Below are 21,549 nucleotides of genomic sequence, written 5' to 3'. Positions count from 1 at the left end.
GGCCTTAATACAAAACGCTTTGTATGGTGGAAAACTAACACCGCACATCACCCTGAAAACACCATCCCCACCGTTAAACATGGTGGTGGCAGCATAATGCTGCGGGGAGGTTTTTCTTTGGGGCAGCTGGCCACAGTTGAGGGGGAAATGGATGGGGCTAAATACATGACAATCCTTGAGGAAATCCTGTTAGGGACTGCAAAAGACTTTAGACTGAGGCGTACGTTCACCTTTTAGGAAGACAATGACCCTAAACATCGGTCGTACACAAGAAATGTCATTGTTCTCACTTTTATTAATGACATGGGCAATTCTTTCATGTTCACTTGTAGAATATTTCCAAGAAAAGGCAGTGGAGTTGGTCCAGGTGGTAATCTCTTTCTCTTATTATTCTCTAACCACATGATGAGAAAAATGAGGCATGTGACGCAAAAAGTAAGTATTAGTGATCCAAATCCTCCAAAATCCATTATTGCAGGTCAGCAGTAGTAAATTTCCCTAAAATACACAAAGTACAAAAAGTGAACTGGTTTATATTGATCATAAGTCCCATGAAGTCGTCATTGAGTTGCCGTATAATTTTCCATATTCCTCCACCAATAAACCATTTATGAAAAAAAAACCACAAATGATATTTGTAAAGTTGCAATGGTCTGAGGTGTTGAAGACTTGCTTTCAGCAGCAGATCATATATTAGAAACCTTACCCCTAACTGATCACATAGCCAGAGGTAAAAACCTACAATTAACATGTACCTTCGATCAACACATTTTACAATTTGCAAATTCATTAGAATTAAGCAGGATCACCAGGTCGTAATCATAAAGGGTTCAAAGATTACGGTTAGATGAGTTGTCTCAGTATCATAAATGGGAAAAATTGCAAAGTGCTTTTAAAATCAATTTACTTGTTAAAAATCTGTACTCAAGAATGGAGGGATTTCTAGTCTTAATAGTTTACTGCTCATTGCCTAGTTTACAGGGCATCTCTGCAGCCAAATTCCTAGAGCAGGAGCATAGCGTTTTCAAACCCTTTGCTTTGGAACTTGAAGCTGGCAGATCTTCACTGTCTCTGGGCACCTTCAAAGAAGGCAGCCTCTGCTTGCAGCATCAAAGAGAACACAGTTTGTACCAGCAGTATGACAGTGCCACTAGCCCTATTGATCAATCAGAAGCGTACTAACTCTGACAATCAGGAAGTTGGCAGACAGTGGAGTAGAGCACACCTGATTGAGAACTTGAGACAACCTTTTAAGCAATTAGATAGTGGAACCTGAGAGATCTTAAATGGAACTACCGCTTCTTATAAATAAATCACTATTTTAAAGACATGTTAGAGCAGGAGTCCCAAACCTGTAGCTCGGGAGCCACATGTGGCCCATGGTTCCATGAATTGTGGCTTGCGACTGCCAGCTTGGTACATTAGGTCCAGGTCTAACAAACAGATATGAAGAGTACATCTCAAAATGGTGAATTGTGTGAGTAGTCCTTCACAGAAGACCAGATCTTGATGCACATTTACTGGTCTTAGGAGTTTAGAGATGTTTTAGGTATTGTACGCTGGAGGATATTACTACCTGTTAGAGGAGGTGCTCAAAGCTGGATGTGACAGTGTTTTGGGAGTCCTTGATGGGAGAATACTGAATGGGAGTAGAGTTGAGCGACTTTTGGTTTTTTAGGGTCGCGTTTCGTTTCGTGAAACCCGACTTTTCCAAAAGTCGGGTCGAGCAAGATCGTCCGATTATAGGGAAAAGTCGGGGTCGTACCGAAACACGAAACCCAATGTAAGTCAATGGGGAATAAAAGTCGGCAGTGAGAGGAGGACAGGAAACACACCAACAGTGCCCATTTGAATGCCAAAAGCATCAATTCTTCTTACTTAAGCTTGTCAACCTTAATTAACTTCATAATACAAGTTACGCACTGAAAAATGGGGGTTATTTGGCTACAGTTGTGGGGGGTAGGGCTGGCTCCAGGTTTTCATGTGCCCTGGGCGAAAGAGCGCCCCTTTAACACATACCACAACTCATCATGCTCCGATACGGCAGAGAAATAGCGGTATAGTACAATGAAAAATACTTCACTTTTTACATCTCATGACGAGGCCCATCTATTTCTCCATACAGAATCATTGGTCCCATATAATGTTTGAAACAGTATATGATGAGCTCCACATAATGCTACAGTATATGTTGGTCCCCATGGATGAAGCTCCACTGTCTTATGGGCCCAAATAATGCTCCAAACATAATGGGCCCCATTTCTAATGCTCTAGTGTATAATGGGCCCTGTAAATGCTGCTCCAGTGTCTGATGTCCACCTTTGGAATGTTCCAGTGTATGGTGGGCCCCATCTATCATTCTCCAGAGTATAGTGCTCCCCAAAAATTGCTGTCCCAACATTGAAAACAATCAAATAAGTCTCCTCGCTAGGGAATCCCTGTACTTGTCTGGACTCCTCGTCGTCCCCATCTTCCATCTCACAGCACAGTATTTCAACTTTGCAAGTGCTGTGATCCTGAGCAAGCAGGGGGGGCCCACTCGTTGGCGACGGCACTGGCACAGGGCCCCTGATAGTACGGTGGTGTGTCTGATGGCGGGTGGGCCGAACCTACACTTTCATCTGCAGCTTCCTCTTTGTCACCGTGTAAGATGGAACTGTATATGGGAAGGGTAACCTGAGTTTAATCAGGGTCAGATTCAGGCCGTGTAGCGTGCGAGGGAAATGTAGTGGTCTGGGTCAATGTACCAGCAGATTCATCGAGCAGTGGCTGGGCATCAGTGCACTTGTGTCGCCCCCAGGAGTATGGTCGCCACAGTGGCATTACCTTCTTCCTAGGGAGTGTGATGTCATGCTTGGGAGCAACGAACGATCTCTCTAGCAGGTTAACTGATTGGGCGGCGTTATTCCCACGAGTCATGACCCTCCAAACAGCATTCATGAAGGCAAAGTGTTTGTTTTACGTGGGCAGTATGGTTGCAAAGCTGAACCTTAAAGGAATGTCCAGAAGGGCACCACCAGGAGTGGAGCCTACGGTTAAATTCGACTCCACCTGGGAAACCTCAACCATGCCAGCTACAGAACAGATGCACACATTGCAAGCTTAATTCTGTTAACGAACGAGACTCCGTCATGCCCCGCGGTCCGAGTCCGGCTTACTAGAGGGACACGTGAGGCTCTGGCACATGAGATTGGCCAATAACTCGTGTGTCATGCCCTTACATGTCCGTGGCTGCATGTGCGCTACACTGAAAAGGCCAGCGTTTGTCGCTTACAGGTGCAGATAACCCGCTGAACAACGTTAGTGATGGGGATCACTGATTACAGTTATTACCCGCGAACAATGATTTCCCAGTAAGTGCAGGTCAACCGCAGTTCCGGAATTAGGCCTAACCGTCATTCCTGAAAAAATGAAAAACTTACGTATGCAAACCACAGGTGCTGTAGCTTGCTTAACAGCTCGCCAGCCGTTCTCACGCCCAGTATGGATTACACGTGATTTCACAAAGGTGAGAAAGGGTACCGTATCCCCAGATAACATGTATGGATAGCGTACACATTCAAAATATATGTCTATACATCAGGAGGCAGGCTCAGATGGTGTTAGGCCCAGTATGGATTGCACGTGATTGCACAAAGGTTAGAAAGGGTACCGTATCCCCAGATAACATGTATGGATAGCGTACACATTCAAAATATATGTCTATACATCAGGAGGCAGGCTCAGACGGTGTTAGGCCCAGTATGGATTGCACGTGATTGCACAAAGGTTAGAAAGGGTACCGTATCCCCAGATAACATGTATGGATAGAGTACACATTCAAAATATATGTCTATACATCAGGAGGCAGGCTCAGATGGTGTTAGGCCCAGTATGGATTGCACGTGATTGCACAAAGGTGAGAAAGGGTACCGTATCCCCAGATAACATGTATGGATAGCGTACACATTCAAAATATATGTCTATACATCAGGAGGCAGGCTCAGATGGTGTTAGGCCCAGTATGGATTGCACGTGATTGCACAAAGGTGAGAAAGGGTACCGTATCCCCAGATAACATGTATGGATAGTGTACACATTCAAAATATATGTCTATACATCAGGAGGCAGGCTCAGACGGTGTTAGGCCCAGTATGGATTGCACGTGATTGTACAAAGGTGAGAAAGGGTACCGTATCCCCAGATAACATGTATGGATAGCGTACACATTCAAAATATATGTCTATACATCAGGAGGCAGGCTCAAACGGTGTCAGGCACAGTATGGATTTGACGGCCCAGACTACACAGCGGAGGAGTAGGGAGAGGTAAAGATTGCAAATGCTGGGGCCCTGCTCAAGCAAGGGGGGCCCACTCGTGGGCGTCGGTACTGGCACTGGGCCCCTCATAGTACGGCGGTGTGTCTGACGGCGGGTGTGCACCACCACCGTCAGAGACACTTGATTGCACTATGAGGGACCCTGTGCCAGTGCCCGCGCCCAAGAGTCAGCCTACCCACCTGTCCAGGGCAACGGCACTCGCACGGTGTCGTGCGCTAGGTGGTGACCCCGGCCATGGGGGGGGGAGGCAGCACAGTTAGGGAGTTTTAGAAAGTGGCATATGTTGATGTTGGACATTCAGCTGATGCAAAAGGTGAAATAGGTCAAGTCCCAGGAAGAGGTGGACCAAAGCAAGCCATTTTTCTGTCACCCTATGTGTCATCAGGGGAAGGTGGGACAAAATCCTTGGAAACCCATGCGTGGTTCATTTTAATGAAGGTTAGATCATCCACATTTTGGGTTGACAGACGGGTCCTTTTTTCTGTCAGGATTGATCCAGCTGCACTGAAGACTCTTTCCGATAGCACACTTGCAGCTGGGCAAGCGAGCTCCAGTAAGGCATATTGTGCCAATTCAGGCCAGGTGTCCAGTTTAGCGGCCCAATAGTCAAAGGGGAATGACCTGTGTGGGAGAACATCGATATGGGAGGAAAAATAGTTTGTAACCATAGTTGACAACTGCTGTCTCCTGTCACTTTCCATCGATGCAGTATTACCAGTTGTGTGAGCGGTACTTGAAAAATCAGTCCACAACATTGTCATGAAACCCCTGTCTCCAACGCCACTTCTGCTGTGTGCACCACGAACACCTCTGCCAAGCTGACCCCGGCCCGTACGGCTCGTGTGAGAACCATCACCGCTGCTGTGTGCTGGGAATGCCTCAAGCAACCGATTTACCAGAGTTGCTTGTTTATTAGCCAATATTAGGTCAAGGTTCTCCTGCGGCATGATGTTTTGTAATTTGCCTTTATAGCGTGGATCCAGGATGCTGGCCAACCAGTAGTCGTCATCGTTCATCATTTTGGCAATGCGGGGGTCCCTTTTTAGGATCTGCAAGGCATAATCTGACATGAGGGCCAATGTTCCCGGTGTCAATGATGCACTGCGAGTGCTGGTTGGAGGAGCACTTTCTGGCAAATCCACATCCCTCCAGTCACGCACAAAACCTGTACAAGACCTTGCCACGCCAACATTTTCACTTGCCCCACGAGATGCATCCTCCTCCCCTAAGTAATCATCCCCATCTTCTTCCTCCACCTCGTCCAGGAGAGGTCCCTGAGCAGACAATGGCTGAATGTCATCAAGGATTCCCTCCTCCTCTTCCTCCTCATCAACATTGGCTGCAGAAGCCTGCTCCTTAAGGTGCGTCAAAGTTTGCATGAGCAGACGCATAAGTGGGATGCTCATGCTTAGGATGGCGTCGTCTGCGCTTACCAGCCGTGTGCATTCCTCAAAACACTGAAGGACTTTACAGAGGTCTTTCAGCTTCGACTACTGCACACCTGTCAACTCCATGTCTGCTCTCAAAGTGCCTGGCCGTGTATCCTCCCACAAATGCATTATGGCCTGTCTCTGCTCGCACAGCCGCTCCACCATGTGCAGGGTGGAGTTCCACCTTGTTGCAATGTCGATAATGAGGCGGTGGTTGGGAAGGTGGAGCAATCACTGCAGCTTCTGCATACGAACGGAGTGTACAGGCGACCGGCGGATGTGCGCGCACAGTCTTCGCACCTTCTGGAGCAGGGCTGTTAACTCCGGATAATTTTTGAGGAAGCACTGCACCACCAGGTTCAAGGTGTGAGCCAAGCAAGGTATGTGGCTGAGTTTTGAAAGGGCTATGGCTGCCACAAAATTATGGCCGTTATCACTAACTACCTTGCCTGCCTCAAGATGTACACTGCCCAGCCATGACTCAGTTTGTCGCTTCAAGTACTCGGCCAGCACCTCGGCGGTGTGTCTGTCGCCCAAACACATCATCTGCAACACAGCCTGCTGACGCTTTCCACTAGCTGCTCGATAGGGGGACACCTCGTGTGCAACAGTGGCAGCTGCAGATGGAGTGCTCGTAAGACTGCGCTCTGTGGACGAGCTTTCGCTTCTGGAGGAGGAGGAGGAGGAGGGTCGAACGCCTACAGCCAACTGTTTCCTATACCGTGGGCTAGGCAGCACTGTCCCACCACCGCTGTCCCCTGTGGACCCTGCATCCACCACATTAACCCAGTGCGCAGTGATGGACACGTAACGGCCCTGGCCATGCCGACTGGACCATGCATCAGTTGTGAGGTGCACCTTTCCGCTCACTGACTGCTTGAGTGCATGGACAATGCGGTCTTTCACATGATGGTGGAGGGCTGGGATGGCTTTGCGAGAGAAGAAGTGGCGACTGGGTAGGTCATAGCGTGGTACTGCATAGGTCATGAGTTCGCGGAAAGCTGCGCTTTCCACCAACCGAAAGGGAAACATCTCAAACGAGATTAGTTTGGCAATGTGGGCGTTCAAACCCAGTGTACGCGGATGAGAGACTGAGTACTTTCTTGACCTACTCATAGTGTCTGGGAGGGTGAGCTGGACTTGAGAGCTGCATATGGTGGACAGGGCGGACTGAGAGAGGGTTGATGATGGTGATGGAGTTGGTGTTCTTTCTGATGGCCTAGAATCAGTCTTTCGTTGATATAACAGTGGGATTCCCTGACTGCTATGGCCTTGCAACGACACCTCAACATTTGCTGCTGTGCTAACCGGTGGGCTTACAGTGGGGGAAACAATGTAGCGTTGCTGACTACCTTCGTTGTGATCAGTTGCACATGTGGCACTTGAGGTTTGGTGTTGTGTCCACACTTGCAAGTGCATGGTGTTTAAATGTCTAAGCATGCAACTGGTATTCAAATTTTTCAGATTTTTCCCTTGGCTAAAGGTCTTTGCGCACTTCTTAGGCTACTTTCACACATCAGGTTTTCGGTGTCAGGCGCGATCCGGCGTCGTGCCGGAATGCCGGATCCGGCAAATGTTTTGTAAAACCTGATGTGCCGGATCCGGTTTTCTGCCGGATCCGTCTTGTTCTTGACAGACAAAACCGGATCCGTCTCATCCGGTTCATCCGTTTTTCTATCCGTTTTTCGACGGATTACGCCGGATCTGGTTTTTAAAATTGACCCTTGTGGCCTTCCGAACGGGATTGGCTACTGGAAAACTATATATAGCATGTTCCTACAGCCCTTCTTTGACAGGTTGTAGAGGAGAAAGTGCAGGTTGGAGAGAAGAGCAAGTTACTGGCGAAGATGGATGTTGTCATTGGAAATATTACCACTAGAAGTTCTGTGACGGTTTCAGTAATGAGGGACAATTTTGCACTATACTTTATGTCACCTCAAGGCAGAGTACACTGGCAGGATGACAGAGTGTGAAAGATTTGTGCCCTAACCAAACTTGTGTACCTTCTGGACCAACAGTATATACCTTTGCCAACCAAAGTTGGCTATCTTGTCATGGTCTTACTATTTTTAGCTTTAGGCCACAGGTGTGTACCTGGTTGTGTTTTATGCAAAGTATTTCACCTTTTAACAAAAGTTGTGTACATTGTTAGGAAATCACCAACAATAAACACAACTTTTCAGGTGAAATACTTTGCTTCAAACACAACCAGGAACACAACTGTGGCAAAAAGCTAAAATTTACCCACAGTTATATACCTGGTTTTGAATACCTTTTTACCTTTTAAATACCCTGTATTTAACCTTTTTTTTAAACATATTTCGCCGCAGAAAGAAATGACAGACAACCAGTGTAAACAATAATTTAACTTTTATTTAAAATATTTTTTTTTGTGTAAACTGTTTTTAAAGTTAAAAAAACTTTTTTAATAAAGGTTTGAAACCAACCAAATGGGCATTTTTATTACAGAAAAAACATTATAACTCGGTGTAGTGTGGGGTGGAAATACTGCTGGAGGGGCTGCGGGACACTTCGACAATGGGAGTGTGGAGAGAGGACTGGGATCGTGGTGGGGAAGGAACAGTTAGAGGTGATGGTGTGGAAAAAGCTACAGAATGGGTGGACATGTGGGAGGCAGAAGAGGTGGTGGGCGGTGGAGTGGAGGGTTGGGCAGGGACTGTAGGAGCAGATGATGTTGATGGAAAGTTGTATGGGGAAGGAGTTTGGTACGGGGAAGGAGTTTGGTACGGGGAAGGAGTTTGGTACGGGGCAGGTTGCTGGAAGTGGGGAGATGTCTGGTACTGGGGAGGTTGCTGGTACTGGGAAGGTTGCTGGTACTGGTGAGGTTGCTGGTATGTAATAGGAGGGGGAGGATGGAAAGTGGCTGGAGGGGGTGCGGATGTAATAGGAGGGGGAGGACGGAAAGTGGCTGGAGGGGGTGCAGATGTAATAGGAGGGGGAGGATGGAAAGTGGCTGGAGGGGGTGCAGGTGGAGGAACTACAGTGGTGGGAGGTGGAGGTTGGGAAGTAACCTGCTGTAGAGCACCGTGGCACGAATGCATTACATGCATCTGCTGGGTAGGAGATAGTGTTGCCATGCGCTCTACAACAGACCTGAAAAAGGTGTGGTTTGGCGAAGATCTTGCTTCTGAATGCATGGTTTGCAGAAGTGTCTTCACCTCCAGAATGCTGGAGTTGATCTGCTGAAAGCCTGCGGAGATTTGCTCTGACAAGACTTTTAGACAGTTCTGGAAAGATGTATTCAGATGCAAGAACTCTGGCGCATAACTCTTTTCCTGACCCCTCTGCCACTGCCGCACAGTACCCGCAGGTGTACTAGAGGTGGCAGGGGCAGAAGGGTGGGGTAAAGGGAAAGCGATCTCCTCACCAGCAGCTTCATGTAATGTAGGCGGCCACGATGCTCCTGTGCTGGTGGATGGGACAGATGGGTCGAATGTGTGGGAAGGCTGGGAAGGTGCAGATGTACCGGGGCGGTCGAAGTGTCCCTCGGTGCCGGTCTCCTCAGGGATCGTCTCAGAAGGGTCCAATCGTGCAGGCTCCCGAGTGCTGCTCACCGTGCTGTGGAATAAAGAGAAAAAAAAACAATTAAAATACTGACATGGTATGGCCCTGGCTGAAAAAGAAAAGTTACATCTAACATTTTTTTTCACATGTGGTGTGTAATATTTACCTTCTAGTGACCATTGTTTCCCGGAGGAACGACAGGGCTTGTGCGTACTTGTACTTGCTCCTGCGTCCTCCAGATCCACTCGGGGCCCGCATATCTTTATTGAACTCCTCCTATTGAAACGATCCCTCACAGACCGCCACCGATTCACAATTCTGTTCCCTGAAACGAGAAAGGAGTGGTTAGTATACAACATCAGTGTTTCACAAACTCCAGTCCTCATGGTCCCCAGGGGTCATGTTTTCAGGATTTCCATAGTAAATAGAAATCCTGAACACATGATCCGTGGGGACCACGAGGACTGGAGTTCGGGAAACACTGGTTTACATCAAGCAACCGGTACTGTATATACTTACGCTCTTTAATCTGGGCCCGAACATCGAGGTCCTCCCAGCGGCCCACAAGGAGCGAACAGATTTCCTCCCAGAGTCGTCGGGTAACGATAAGGTCAGCGTGGCGGCGGTCAGCCATATTCCAGAGCGGCTCCCTTTCTCTGACGAGATCGATGAGGTGGTCCACATCGAGTCCTCCATCCTCACCGTCAGAGTCGGGAGCACGCTGTGAAGGCTGTTAAAGAAAAAGACAAAAATAACATAATTAGCCTCCACAAAAGAAATGAAATAAAAAGTGCAAAAAAAACAAAGCAAAAATATTTATACTTACACGCTGGTGACCGCCGCGTTGCTGTCGCCGACGACCCTGGGAGGCACTGCGAAGACCTCTTGGCCGAGCACCAGATTGGGAAGACTAGAGAAGAAAACAAAAAATGTTATGTCTTTGGATGTAGGCATTTGTTTGCTGTGTGTGGTCTGCAGAACATTGTTTTCTATGTGTTGTGTGTAGTGTGATGTTGTGTTTCTGCGTTTGATGCAAAAAACTTACCAATTGTGAGCCCACTCCAAGTGTCTGTCCACCCCTTCCTTCTTCTTCTGGGAGCTCCTCTTCATCTTGTGAATCCTGTTTTGAAATAAAAGGCAATGAATAGACATATATTACAGAGATGATGGATTTTGGAAATAAAAACTTACCGTCAAACGCTGACGATGCGAGGGAGGGCTCCCAGAAGATGATGTGCTGTCTTCCTGGTGGCCACACTCCATACCTGTGGGTGGTGTTCCAGCTGCTGCCATTGCTGCTGCTGCTGCTGCATCTATTGGGCGGCTGTTGAATAAAGAGAAACAAAGGGCCAATGAATATCTTGATAATCAATAGCCCTAGTTTGGAGGAATGGGGGATTTGATAATTACCGTCTCTCATCTGCTGCTGGACTCCCCTCCTCAGCATGTTCCATTTGCTGCTCCATTTGGGGTGGTGGTGGTGCTGATGGTGCTGCAGTGGTCTCCTGCCTTCTCCTGCTGCGCTTGGTTGCTTTCTTGGGTGGCATGTTGGGTGTGGCTGTGGGTCCCACTGTCTTGCTTTTATATATGTCTTGTGGGCAGAGCTACTGAGCATGCTCAGACCAAAAAAAACGGATCCGGCCACCGGATCCGGCTTTCGCCGGATCAGGCGCATTGCGGCGCTCATAGGCTTTCATTGTGTGAAAAAGCCGGACGCGCCGGATCCGGCGTGTCCGGCTTTTTTGCCGGAGACAAAAAACGTTACAGTAGCCGTTTTTTCCAGACGCCGGATCGCGACACATTGCCGGATCCAGCGAAAACCGGATGAAACGCATGGCCATCCGGCGCGATCCGGCGCAAATGCAAGTCAATGTGGGGGACACCGGATCCGGCATTGCATTTCGCCGGATCCGGTTTCTGTCAAAAGCGCCGGATCGCGCCTGACGGCGAAAACCTGATGTGTGAAAGAGGCCTTACAGATAACCTTGGCCTGATCATGAGGATTTTGTTAAAAAAAGTGCCACACTGCACTCTTCCTACTTTGGCAGACATTTTGCGGCCTAGCACGCTGTGATCTTTTGACCCTCTGGACAAGCTGTCCAGCAACTCTTTTGATTTTTGGAGCCTGTCTTTGGAGTGCTCCGGGCCTGCCAGATAACAGCTGTTGCGATGTCGATGTCTGCTGTGGATGCTCCTCATCTGAGCTATTGGAAGCAGCACCCTCTTCCCCCAATGGATGCCAATCTGGGTCAACAACTGGGTCATCCATCACCTCCTCTTCAATGTCATGTGCACCTTCCTCTGTGTCACCGTGTATGGTGGTATAGTGTGCGGGAAGGGGCACCTGAGTCTCATCAGGGTCAGAATCTGGCTCTGTACACTGCGAGGACAATGTAGTGCTCTGAGTGAATGTACCAGCAGAATCATCCATCAGCGGCTGTGCATCAGTGCACTCCATGTCAGATTCATCTTGGCCTGGGTAATTCACCATTTGACTTGATAATCCAGGCATGGTATGTGAAAACAGCTCCATGGAGTAATCAGTAGTATGGCCTGCGTCATCCTTCAATCTTGGTTGGGGTGAAGGACACAAGGAAAGGTGTGGTTCATGAACATGAGCCTCCAATGACGACTCAGTGCTTTTACTTTTTACAACTGAAGAAGAGGAGGCGATAGAGCTGGAGGCTGAGTCAGCAATGTAAGACAAAACTTTTTCCTGATGCTCTGGCTTTAAAAGCGGTTTGCCAACTCCTAGAAAACTAAGCCTTCGAAGCCTTATGGAGCCAGATGATGACGCAGGCTCAACACCTCCTGCATTCGGTCCTATTTTGCTCTTGCCACTACCATCAGATCCACCACCAACACCATCATTACCAGCTGCCAACCCCCGCCCAATTCCATGGCCTCTTCCACCAGCCTTCCTCATTTTTGGTAGAAATGTAGACAAAATCCAACAAACTATATAGTAATGTAAAACAAGGTACAAGGTGTCTATAGGACAGGGGAGATTTTGAATTTCTGCTCACACTAGTGGACACTGGACACTTTTGGATTGTGTGAGGCCCACTGAATATCTGAGCGCTATGTCACAGGTTCGATGGCACAGCTGTGACCAAAGTGACTAGAGGATAAGTGAGATTTTGAATTTCTGAAGACACTTGTGGACTCTGGACACTTTTGGATTGTGTGAGGCCCACTGAATATCTGAGCGCTATGTCACAGGCTCGATGGCACAGCTGTGACCAAAGTGACTAGAGGATAAGTGAGATTTTGAATTTCTGCAGACACTTGTGGACACTGGACACTTTTGGATTGTGTGAGGCCCACTGAATATCTGAGCGCTATGTCACAGGCTCGATGGCACAGCTGTGACCAAAGTGACTAGAGGATAAGTGAGATTTTGAATTTCTGCAGACACTTGTGGACACTGGACACTTTTGGATTGTGTGAGGCCCACTGAATATCTGAGCGCTATGTCACAGGCTTGATGGCACAGCTGTGACCAAAGTGACTAGAGGATAAGTGAGATTTTGAATTTCTGCAGACACTTGTGGACACTGGACACTTTTGGATTGTGTGAGGCCCACTGAATATCTGAGCGCTATGTCACAGGCTCGATGGCACAGCTGTGACCAAAGTGACTAGAGGATAAGTGAGATTTTGAATTTCTGCTCACACTAGTGGACACTGGACACTTTTGGATTGTGTGAGGCCCACTGAATATCTGAGCGCTATGTGACAGGCTCGATGGCACAGCGGTGAACAAAGTGACTAGAGGATAAGTGAGATTTTTAATTTCTGCAGACACTTGTGGACACTGGACACTTTTGGATTGTGTGAGGCCCACTGAATATCTGAGCGCTATGTCACAGGCTCGATGGCACAGCTGTGACCAAAGTGACTAGAGGATAAGTGAGATTTTGAATTTCTGCAGACACTTGTGGACACTGGACACTTCTGGATTGTGTGAGGCCCACTGAATATCTGAGCGCTATGTCACAGGCTCGATGGCACAGCTGTGACTAAAGTGACTAGAGGATAAGTGAGATTTTGAATTTCTGCAGACACTTGTGGACACTGGACACTTTTGGATTGTGTGAGGCCCACTGAATATCTGAGCGCTATGTCACAGGCTCGATGGCACAGCTGTGACCAAAGTGACTAGAGGATAAGTGAGATTTTGAATTTCTGCAGACACTTGTGGACACTGGACACTTTTGGATTGTGTGAGGCCCACTGAATATCTGAGCGCTATGTCACAGGCTCGATGGCACAGCTGTGACCAAAGTGACTAGAGGATAAGTGAGATTTTGAATTTCTGCAGACACTTGAGGACACTGGACACTTTTGGATTGTGTGAGGCCCACTGAATATCTGAGCGCTATGTCACAGGCTCGATGGCACAGCTGTGACTAAAGTGACTAGAGGATAAGTGAGATTTTGAATTTCTGCACACACTTGTGGACACTGGACACTTTTGGATTGTGTGAGGCCCACTGAATATCTGAGCGCTATGTCACAGGCTCGATGGCACAGCTGTGACCAAAGTGACTAGAGGATAAGTGAGATTTTGAATTTCTGCAGACACTTGTGGACACTGGACACTTTTGGATTGTGTGAGGCCCACTGAATATCTGAGCGCTATGTCACAGGCTCGATGGCACAGCTGTGACCAAAGTGACTAGAGGATAAATGAGATTTTGAATTTCTGCAGACACTTGAGGACACTGGACACTTTTGGATTGTGTGAGGCCCACTGAATATCTGAGCGCTATGTCACAGGCTCGATGGCACAGCTGTGACCAAAGTGACTAGAGGATAAGTGAGATTTTGAATTTCTGCAGACACTTGTGGACACTGGACACTTTTGGATTGTGTGAGGCCCACTGAATATCTGAGCGCTATGTCACAGGCTCGATGGCACAGCTGTGACCAAATTGACTAGAGGATAAGTGAGATTTTGAATTTCTGCAGACACTTGTGGACACTGGACACTTTTGGATTGTGTGAGGCCCACTGAATATCTGAGCACTATGTCACAGGCTCGATGGCACAGCTGTGACCAAAGTGACTAGAGGATAAGTGAGATTTTGAATTTCTGCAGACTCTTGTGGACACTGGACACTTTTGGATTGTGTGAGGCCCACTGAATATCTGAGCGCTATGTCACAGGCTCGATGGCACAGCTGTGACCAAAGTGACTAGAGGATAAGTGAGATTTTGAATTTCTGCAGACACTTGTGGACACTGGACACTTTTGGATTGTGTGAGGCCCACTGAATATCTGAGCGCTATGTCACAGGCTCGATGGCACAGCTGTGACCAAAGTGACTAGAGGATAAGTGAGATTTTGAATTTCTGCAGACACTTGTGGACACTGGACACTTTTGGATTGTGTGAGGCCCACTGAATATCTGAGCGCTATGTCACAGGCTCGATGGCACAGCTGTGACCAAAGTGACTAGAGGATAAGTGAGATTTTGAATTTCTGCAGACACTTGTGGACACTGGACACTTTTGGATTGTGTGAGGCCCACTGAATATCTGAGCGCTATGTCACAGGCTCGATGGCACAGCTGTGACCAAAGTGACTAGAGGATAAGTGAGATTTTGAATTTCTACAGACACTTGTGGACACTGGACACTTTTGGATTGTGTGAGGCCCACTGAATATCACAGCGCTATGCACAGGCAGAAATTGGCTAGTGTATCACAAACTACAAGGTGTATGTAGAAGTGGGCAGAGTAGGAATCTCCCTAGAGTGCAGGTCTGCAAGAACGGAACATGTCCTCGACTTATTCTCACAGAGTGACACAGATAGCTTCACTGTGGCTGTGATAACAGCCGTTACATGGTACTGTGTGAGGAGCGTACACCGCTGTATGGTGTGAAAAAATGCACGCTCAGTACCTCAGCAGGACAAAAAAAAAAATTGGGATTGCTTTTAAAAAAGCAGTTTGCAGCTCAGTACCTCAGCAGGACAAAAAAAAAAATTGGGATTGCTTTTAAAAAAGCAGTTTGCAGAGCAGTGGGTAAACAGCAATGCAGCTGTCAGGAGGCCTTAGAAGGCAGCCCAACAACCAACACCACTGATACACCACAATATAGCCTCCCCTTGCACTGCACACACAGTGACTGGTGTGTTGTACAGGCACAATCGCTAGCAGCAGAAGCAGTTTTTTTTTCTTCTTCCCTGCCTAACACTCTCCCTACAGAATCAGCAGCAACCTCTCCCTATGCTAAGATCGGCAGAAGTAAGATGGCGGTCGGCGTGCACGCCCTTTTATACCCCCTGTGACGCCCACCAAAGCAAGTCAATCACTTGCATGCCCTTCTGAAAGATGGTGGTGACCCGTGCCTATGTCATCACGTTGCCCACAGTGTCCGTGGATCCTGATTGGCTGAAATAGAGCGCAAAACAAACTTTTGAAACGCGACTAGGGTCGGGTTTCGTTTCATGAAACCCGACTTTGCCAAAAGTCGGCGACTTTTGAAATTTTTCGACCCGTTTCGCTCAACTCTAAATGGGAGTATTGTGGTAACCCCTGGATCTCAGTGTACTGCTTTGGTGTGATTTCTGTGGAAAAGCTTTGGTTATCATTACACCTTAATGGAGGCTTTGGTTGACACTACTTTGAAGGTGGGTGGGAGCTGGATGTGGCTCGCGACCCTCTCTCAGTGCTGAATGTGGCTTGCGACCCGCTCTCAAGGTCAGAAAAGATGGAGACCACTGTGTTAGGGTATGTTTCCATGGGCAGTAAACGTTGCGGGTTGGATGCTGGCGTACAGCCACAGCATCCAACCCGCAACGGCAAGATGTTACAGCATAGTGGAGGAGATTTCATGAAATCGCATCTCCACTATGCATGCAGGGATGCCTCTGGCTTCCCTGCATAACTGGACATGCGGCGCATCGTTCCAGACTGCAGCATGTCTATTTATCTTGGGGAGAAACTCTGTCCCCGCAAGATGAGGTTACCGATACAATGTACAGGATGCGGTGATTCCGCACGGTTCAATAAACACAAGCGGAATCACCGGCGTTCAAAAGCCGGCAGCACTTTGGACGGAGTGGACATGTGCTGCGTCCAAAGTGCTGCCAATTACTGACATGGAAATATGGAAATATACCCTTAGTGTGGGGGCACTATTAAATATTTTGCATTTAAACATTTTAGCTGTTACACACCTATCCCAGGATTGAGCTTTGCTCCCCTCACCACAGTCCTCTGAACTATCTTGTGCTCCACATAGGGCTTTGCAGGTGGCCAGGCGTACTCCCATGTGATCGTCTGCCTGGGCCTATATAAGGCTGACCAAGACAAACACCTGTGTCTTGGTATTAAGGTATTTAGTGTTCCGGAGTACTGTCTACCTGTGGCCTCCAGTATCTCTGCTACCTCCTTTCCAGTCTCCTCTCTGCTTATGGCCTCAAGTGCTCCAACTACCCGTTTGCCGTGTGCCTCAATTGTCAGCTTGACTGACGTCTATGGCCTACCCGGACCTTGGGCTTAGAGGACAGACCTCAACAGGAGCTCTAAAGAATTAGTCTACTTTCTAGGTGAATTTCAAAAATATCCTTAACTACTGTAGTTTCGCTGTTGTTTTCTATCATATAAATAGAGGGAAATTGGCGTGCACACAGTAGTGAAGGCAAGATGCAGGTGGAGCGAGGTTATTGGCCCCTTGGACATCCAGGTAGTCAAATTCACCACAAACTCTGTTAGGATGGCGGAACACACCAAATAATAAAATGATAATGAGGTGCGTTCACAGCCTGGGGTCCACTGTGCAGAGATGGCAAACTGCAGCTCGGTAATGGCGGAGACTATGTGGCAAAGTAATAGATAAACACACGCTGGTTAAAGTCATCTAGTGTGTACAGTGGCGAGTTCTGTTGCTTCATAGAACTGCCTTTCCGCAGAGTGTAACTACCAAAGCTTGTTAAAACTCAAAGGCCTTGGTTGGATGAGCGCTAGAATACGGTCACAGGACTCTGCCCCAGAGGCACAGGGTTAGAGTCCCTCTAGACCACTAGTGCTCGGTGCCGCAGCTGCGGTGCCGGAGAGAGCAAATGATATATAAGCACGCTAGGTGCGTGCTGCACGCTCTGGCAGACGCCACTAACCTTCCTGATTAGGGCAAGGAAAGCGCATAACTTGCACACGGTGCTGCTACTGGCGTTTGCAGCTACTTGAAGCGGTACAGTGATGCCTTATAGCTTGGCGCCCACTGGCACTAGCATGGGTGAGGAGCAGGGAGCACTCACTCCTCATAGTCTGGTAATGCAGTCTATAATAGCACATGGCTGAGCGGCCATGCAAACCTTTTATAGCCGCGTCCTTCCGGGACCTTCCTGGCCTTTCTGATGGTCAAATCAGAGCTGTAGAAGGACCTGAGCATGTGACCTCCGATCTCCAATGAGAGATCATCTCACGGGCATACTCAGTAGACTGAAAGGAGGACTTAGTCCCTGGAGTTGCTCGCTGCTGACCAGCCTGCATTGCTATAGCTGGACCAGAGATGGCAGCAACCAAACCCAAAGTGCTAGTCTGAGCAGAGTGCCCGGATCGACAAGTCTGCTAAGCAGCCTCCTCTGCGGCTGAAGAGGAATGCGAGACCCCCGAAGGCAAGGTTGGGATTCCTGCTGTGCAGTGACAGGATCCTGACGTTTAACACACTCTGATGATGAATGCAGTTTCTTTTTATTTAAGTGTAGGTAACATCAGCTCAGAGCAAACAAGTTAATTATGCGACATATAGTGTTTTAACCCTATCAAGGTGTAGGGAAGTGGACTGACCTATGGACCTGTCTGAAGGGGAACAGTGAATGTAAGATAGGCAGTAAATATACTTGACATTAATTTTGTATATGTGTATGGGGAAACAGCAGGAATTAGGAAGAGATGGTGTAGGACCGGGTTTTGGCCAGAATTCCAGGAAAAAGAGACGGTGCAGTACTGAGGTTTGGCCACTAGAGGGAGACAAAAGAAAGCAGGGAAAGGACATAACAGCTGTTAATGCTTAAGAAACCGCAAAGTCATGGTGGGCGGCGTTACGGGGACTCGGGAGGGGAATTCCCAGGAAAGAGGTTAAAAAGAGAGAGAGAGAGGCCGGGGCAGAGAGAGATAATCCAGTCCAGGAGAAGTTCAGCACAGCTCAGCTCAGGAGGAGACTGAAGAAGGATGAGCTCCGGAAGGGACTTGAAGGAGAGACAGTCAGGGGGGTGGCCCTGACAGGATAGCCACAGGACAGAGAACGTCTGGGGTACCAGACAGATGGACTCGGTCAGGGGAAGCGCTGTGGTGGTGGGCCTAAGGCAGCCACAGTGAAAGAACCGCGAGGGACGTCGCTTTAGGAGAGAGGAGGAGGTGAAAGGTACCTGGGCCTGTGCGTAGGAGCTGTTGTGGTGCTGTTGTCATCGAGAGAATGGCCAATAAAGAGGACCTGCTTGAACACACGTTGGTTTCTGTCTCCAGTCTATTTGCGGCCGAAAGGGACCACCCCCTGTCGGCGCACATACCTACAAAGGGATATTATACATGTGAGTCCAACTTTTTGTGGTTTACATTGTCAAATGCCCCCGTGGGCCCCTCTACATTGGTGAAATGCCATACACAAGTCCACCATTTGCTGTGGCAAGACTTGGTTACCTCTTCCCTTCCGCTTCTCTAAAGCTGGACACACAGTATCACAACTACGTTTCCTGGTTCTGGAACAAGTCCCTAAACCTCATCGGGTGGGCAATTACATTCAAATTCTTATGCAAAGGAAGGCCTTCTGGATTCATAAGTTAAAGACTCTGGCCCCCTTGGACCTCAACAGAGAATTAGACTTATTAACGTAATTAATATTTTTGCCTCTCATACAGAACTGTTAGACCACATGAACCTTCCTCTCTCACTCTTGTGGCCTTTACAGCGTAAGTTACTCACACTTGTTTGTTGCTTTTCTGTTTCTTCCATTTTCCTGAGTTTTGTACATTTTACTCCTCTTTTTCTCTTTTCTCTTCTCCAACTAATGCACTGACTCTCACTTCCTTACCAGTTACCCTCACTCTCTCGCACTTCTAAAACCTCTGTCCCCCACCACCTGTCCCACAACACACACAACCATCTCCTACCTTTCCCCTTCTATGTCCACACACCACATAGCACCATGCTTAGCCTCTTCTCACCCTCTACAACTGCTCTCTTCACCATTTCCTCATTGCTTTCTCTATCTACCCACCATTGCTCCTGCAATCTTTAAAGTATTACATTACATCTCCTTCAAATCTGCAATACACGGGTCAGCAGGATGCACACACCAGCGTCACACGTTCCTATGACAACCTGTTCACATGACATGTGACGCTGTATCACATGGCACTGATGTCATCTCTACTCCGCCCCTTCCTTGACGCGCGCCCCATTTTGTCTCTATGTTAATCTATGTATTTACCTTGATGCTTAATTATTTTCTTTGACTGCTGAAATAATATAGACCCATATTTGAGAACCCATTGCATTGCTATAACCATGTTGGGACATGCACACTATGTTTGCTGCTGCTACTCCAATGTATTCAACTGAGTCACCTATTTAGGTCTCTTGATTTATTTTATATATTTTATATATGTAAATATTGATTATTATCATTGTTTGTATATTTTCACTAACAATATGCTCATTTCTTCCCCTCACCCCAGAGGAACTTTTGTGAACAAGTCCCGGGACAGGGTCGAAACGTTATATGTCTGATGTATAACTTGCTTGCTCTGAGATGACGTTACCTACACTTGAATGAAAAGAAATTGCATTTATCATCAGAGGTTGCAGTGAATTTGACTTCCTAGATCTTACCATATCAAGACCCTCTGCTACAGATGAGACCACGGTGTAAAAACTTAGCTGCCACGTCCATAGCACTTAAGACCTCCATGTGTCCGATTCTACGTAAGTGCTACAATTTCTCAGCGCATGTGATGATATAGAATGCAAAATGTCATGTGCAGAAGAGGTTTAAGCTAGAGAGGCATTCAGTAGGGTGAAATATTGTGACTGCCAACATCTTACCACCAAACATTACTTACACCATTGGTCCATGGGCAGTAGGAGGCTTTGGAAGCAGAGTTGACTAAAAATTGATATTTATTATTGTTCAAAACACAACTGGTTGCGAATTTTAGCAATGTGGCCAACCTTATAAAAATTGATCTGCATGAGTGCTTTGCTCTTCTGCCTTTTGACTTCGGACTTTGAAGAAGCACTTACAGATCTCTAGAACTTATTAAGCACTGATTTCCTTACCTTCAAGAATGGCCACCACTGGTAAACTGCAGCAGTGGCTGGTAACCTAGGCAATTAGTTTTAAACAATACTATTAAAAATCTTTATGTTCTTGAGAACAAGTAGAACTATTTATAATGTTGAGAAAATCCTTTTTTTAGTTTATGCCAATTCTTGATTGGCAGAAGGTTATTGGATACTGATAGGCAAAAATTTCCCCAAAAACAGTGTCATATAATGCCAACATAAACTGGCCATAGATATTACATAAGATACTTGTAATTGCTGGCAGCGCCCACTCTTGTTGAGCGGTTTCCATTAAAATCAAAAGGGTTTGAGGAAAGCAGCAGCGTCCACTAGTGTTGGGAGTGAGAAGACAGGCTTTTGAAGGTTTATCATAAATTCCTTAAGTATGAGTAAGCAGGAGATAAGCACGCCTGAGATATCTGCCTATATTCTGTTCACAATAAGCAAACATGTTTAACCATAACTTCTTAAGGCTCATTTAGTCGCGCCAATAATCATGAAAGCTCGTTCGCCAATTATTAGCTTGTGTGCCGGCAGATGAATGAGCGAAATGCTCGATTGTGAGATGATCAGATCGTTCACACGGGCAAAAAAAATCATTGTTCTCAGCAGCACAACATCCCTTGTAAACAGGACATGTGCTGCCGATAATTTGCTATGCACACAGAACAATTAAATTAACAATCTTTCTGTACACTTAGAATTCTGGTCTGCCTGTCTAAATAGAGTAAAATGGCCGTATTAGGTTTCTGTAAACGGGACCTTAGATTTTAAATAGAATGCAGCAGAACGGTAAATCCATCCCACACATCTGGTCGAGGTTATTTCTGCAGCAGGTGCATGGATTTCTGCAAGTTCACAGGAATGGGACAACTGCAGAAATGTCTGTATCAAATTTTGCCAGCATGTTAATATATTGCAATCTTTTCAAACTCCTATGGCTTACAGCCAAAATGGTTGGAGATCTTTGTGTCTTT

General features: G+C 47.2%; 1 protein-coding gene across 1 annotated transcript in view; it reads right to left on the bottom strand.

Moving 5' to 3' along the window:
• LOC141052035 (cytochrome P450 2G1-like) overlaps window positions 1-21,549 on the bottom strand; it is a 63,613-nt gene that overhangs the window by 29,236 nt on the left and 12,828 nt on the right. Inside the window, 1 exon segment of the mRNA XM_073549214.1 lies at window positions 291-498. Coding sequence (XP_073405315.1) covers window positions 291-470 — 180 coding nt within the window. The 5' untranslated portion in view covers window positions 471-498.

The sequence above is a fragment of the Dendrobates tinctorius genome, unplaced genomic scaffold, assembly GCF_039654945.1.
Source record: "Dendrobates tinctorius isolate UK_male_01 unplaced genomic scaffold, ASM3965494v1 ptg000158l, whole genome shotgun sequence".
Taxonomy (NCBI): domain Eukaryota; kingdom Metazoa; phylum Chordata; class Amphibia; order Anura; family Dendrobatidae; genus Dendrobates; species Dendrobates tinctorius.
This window is presented reverse-complemented; position numbering and strand designations above follow the sequence as displayed.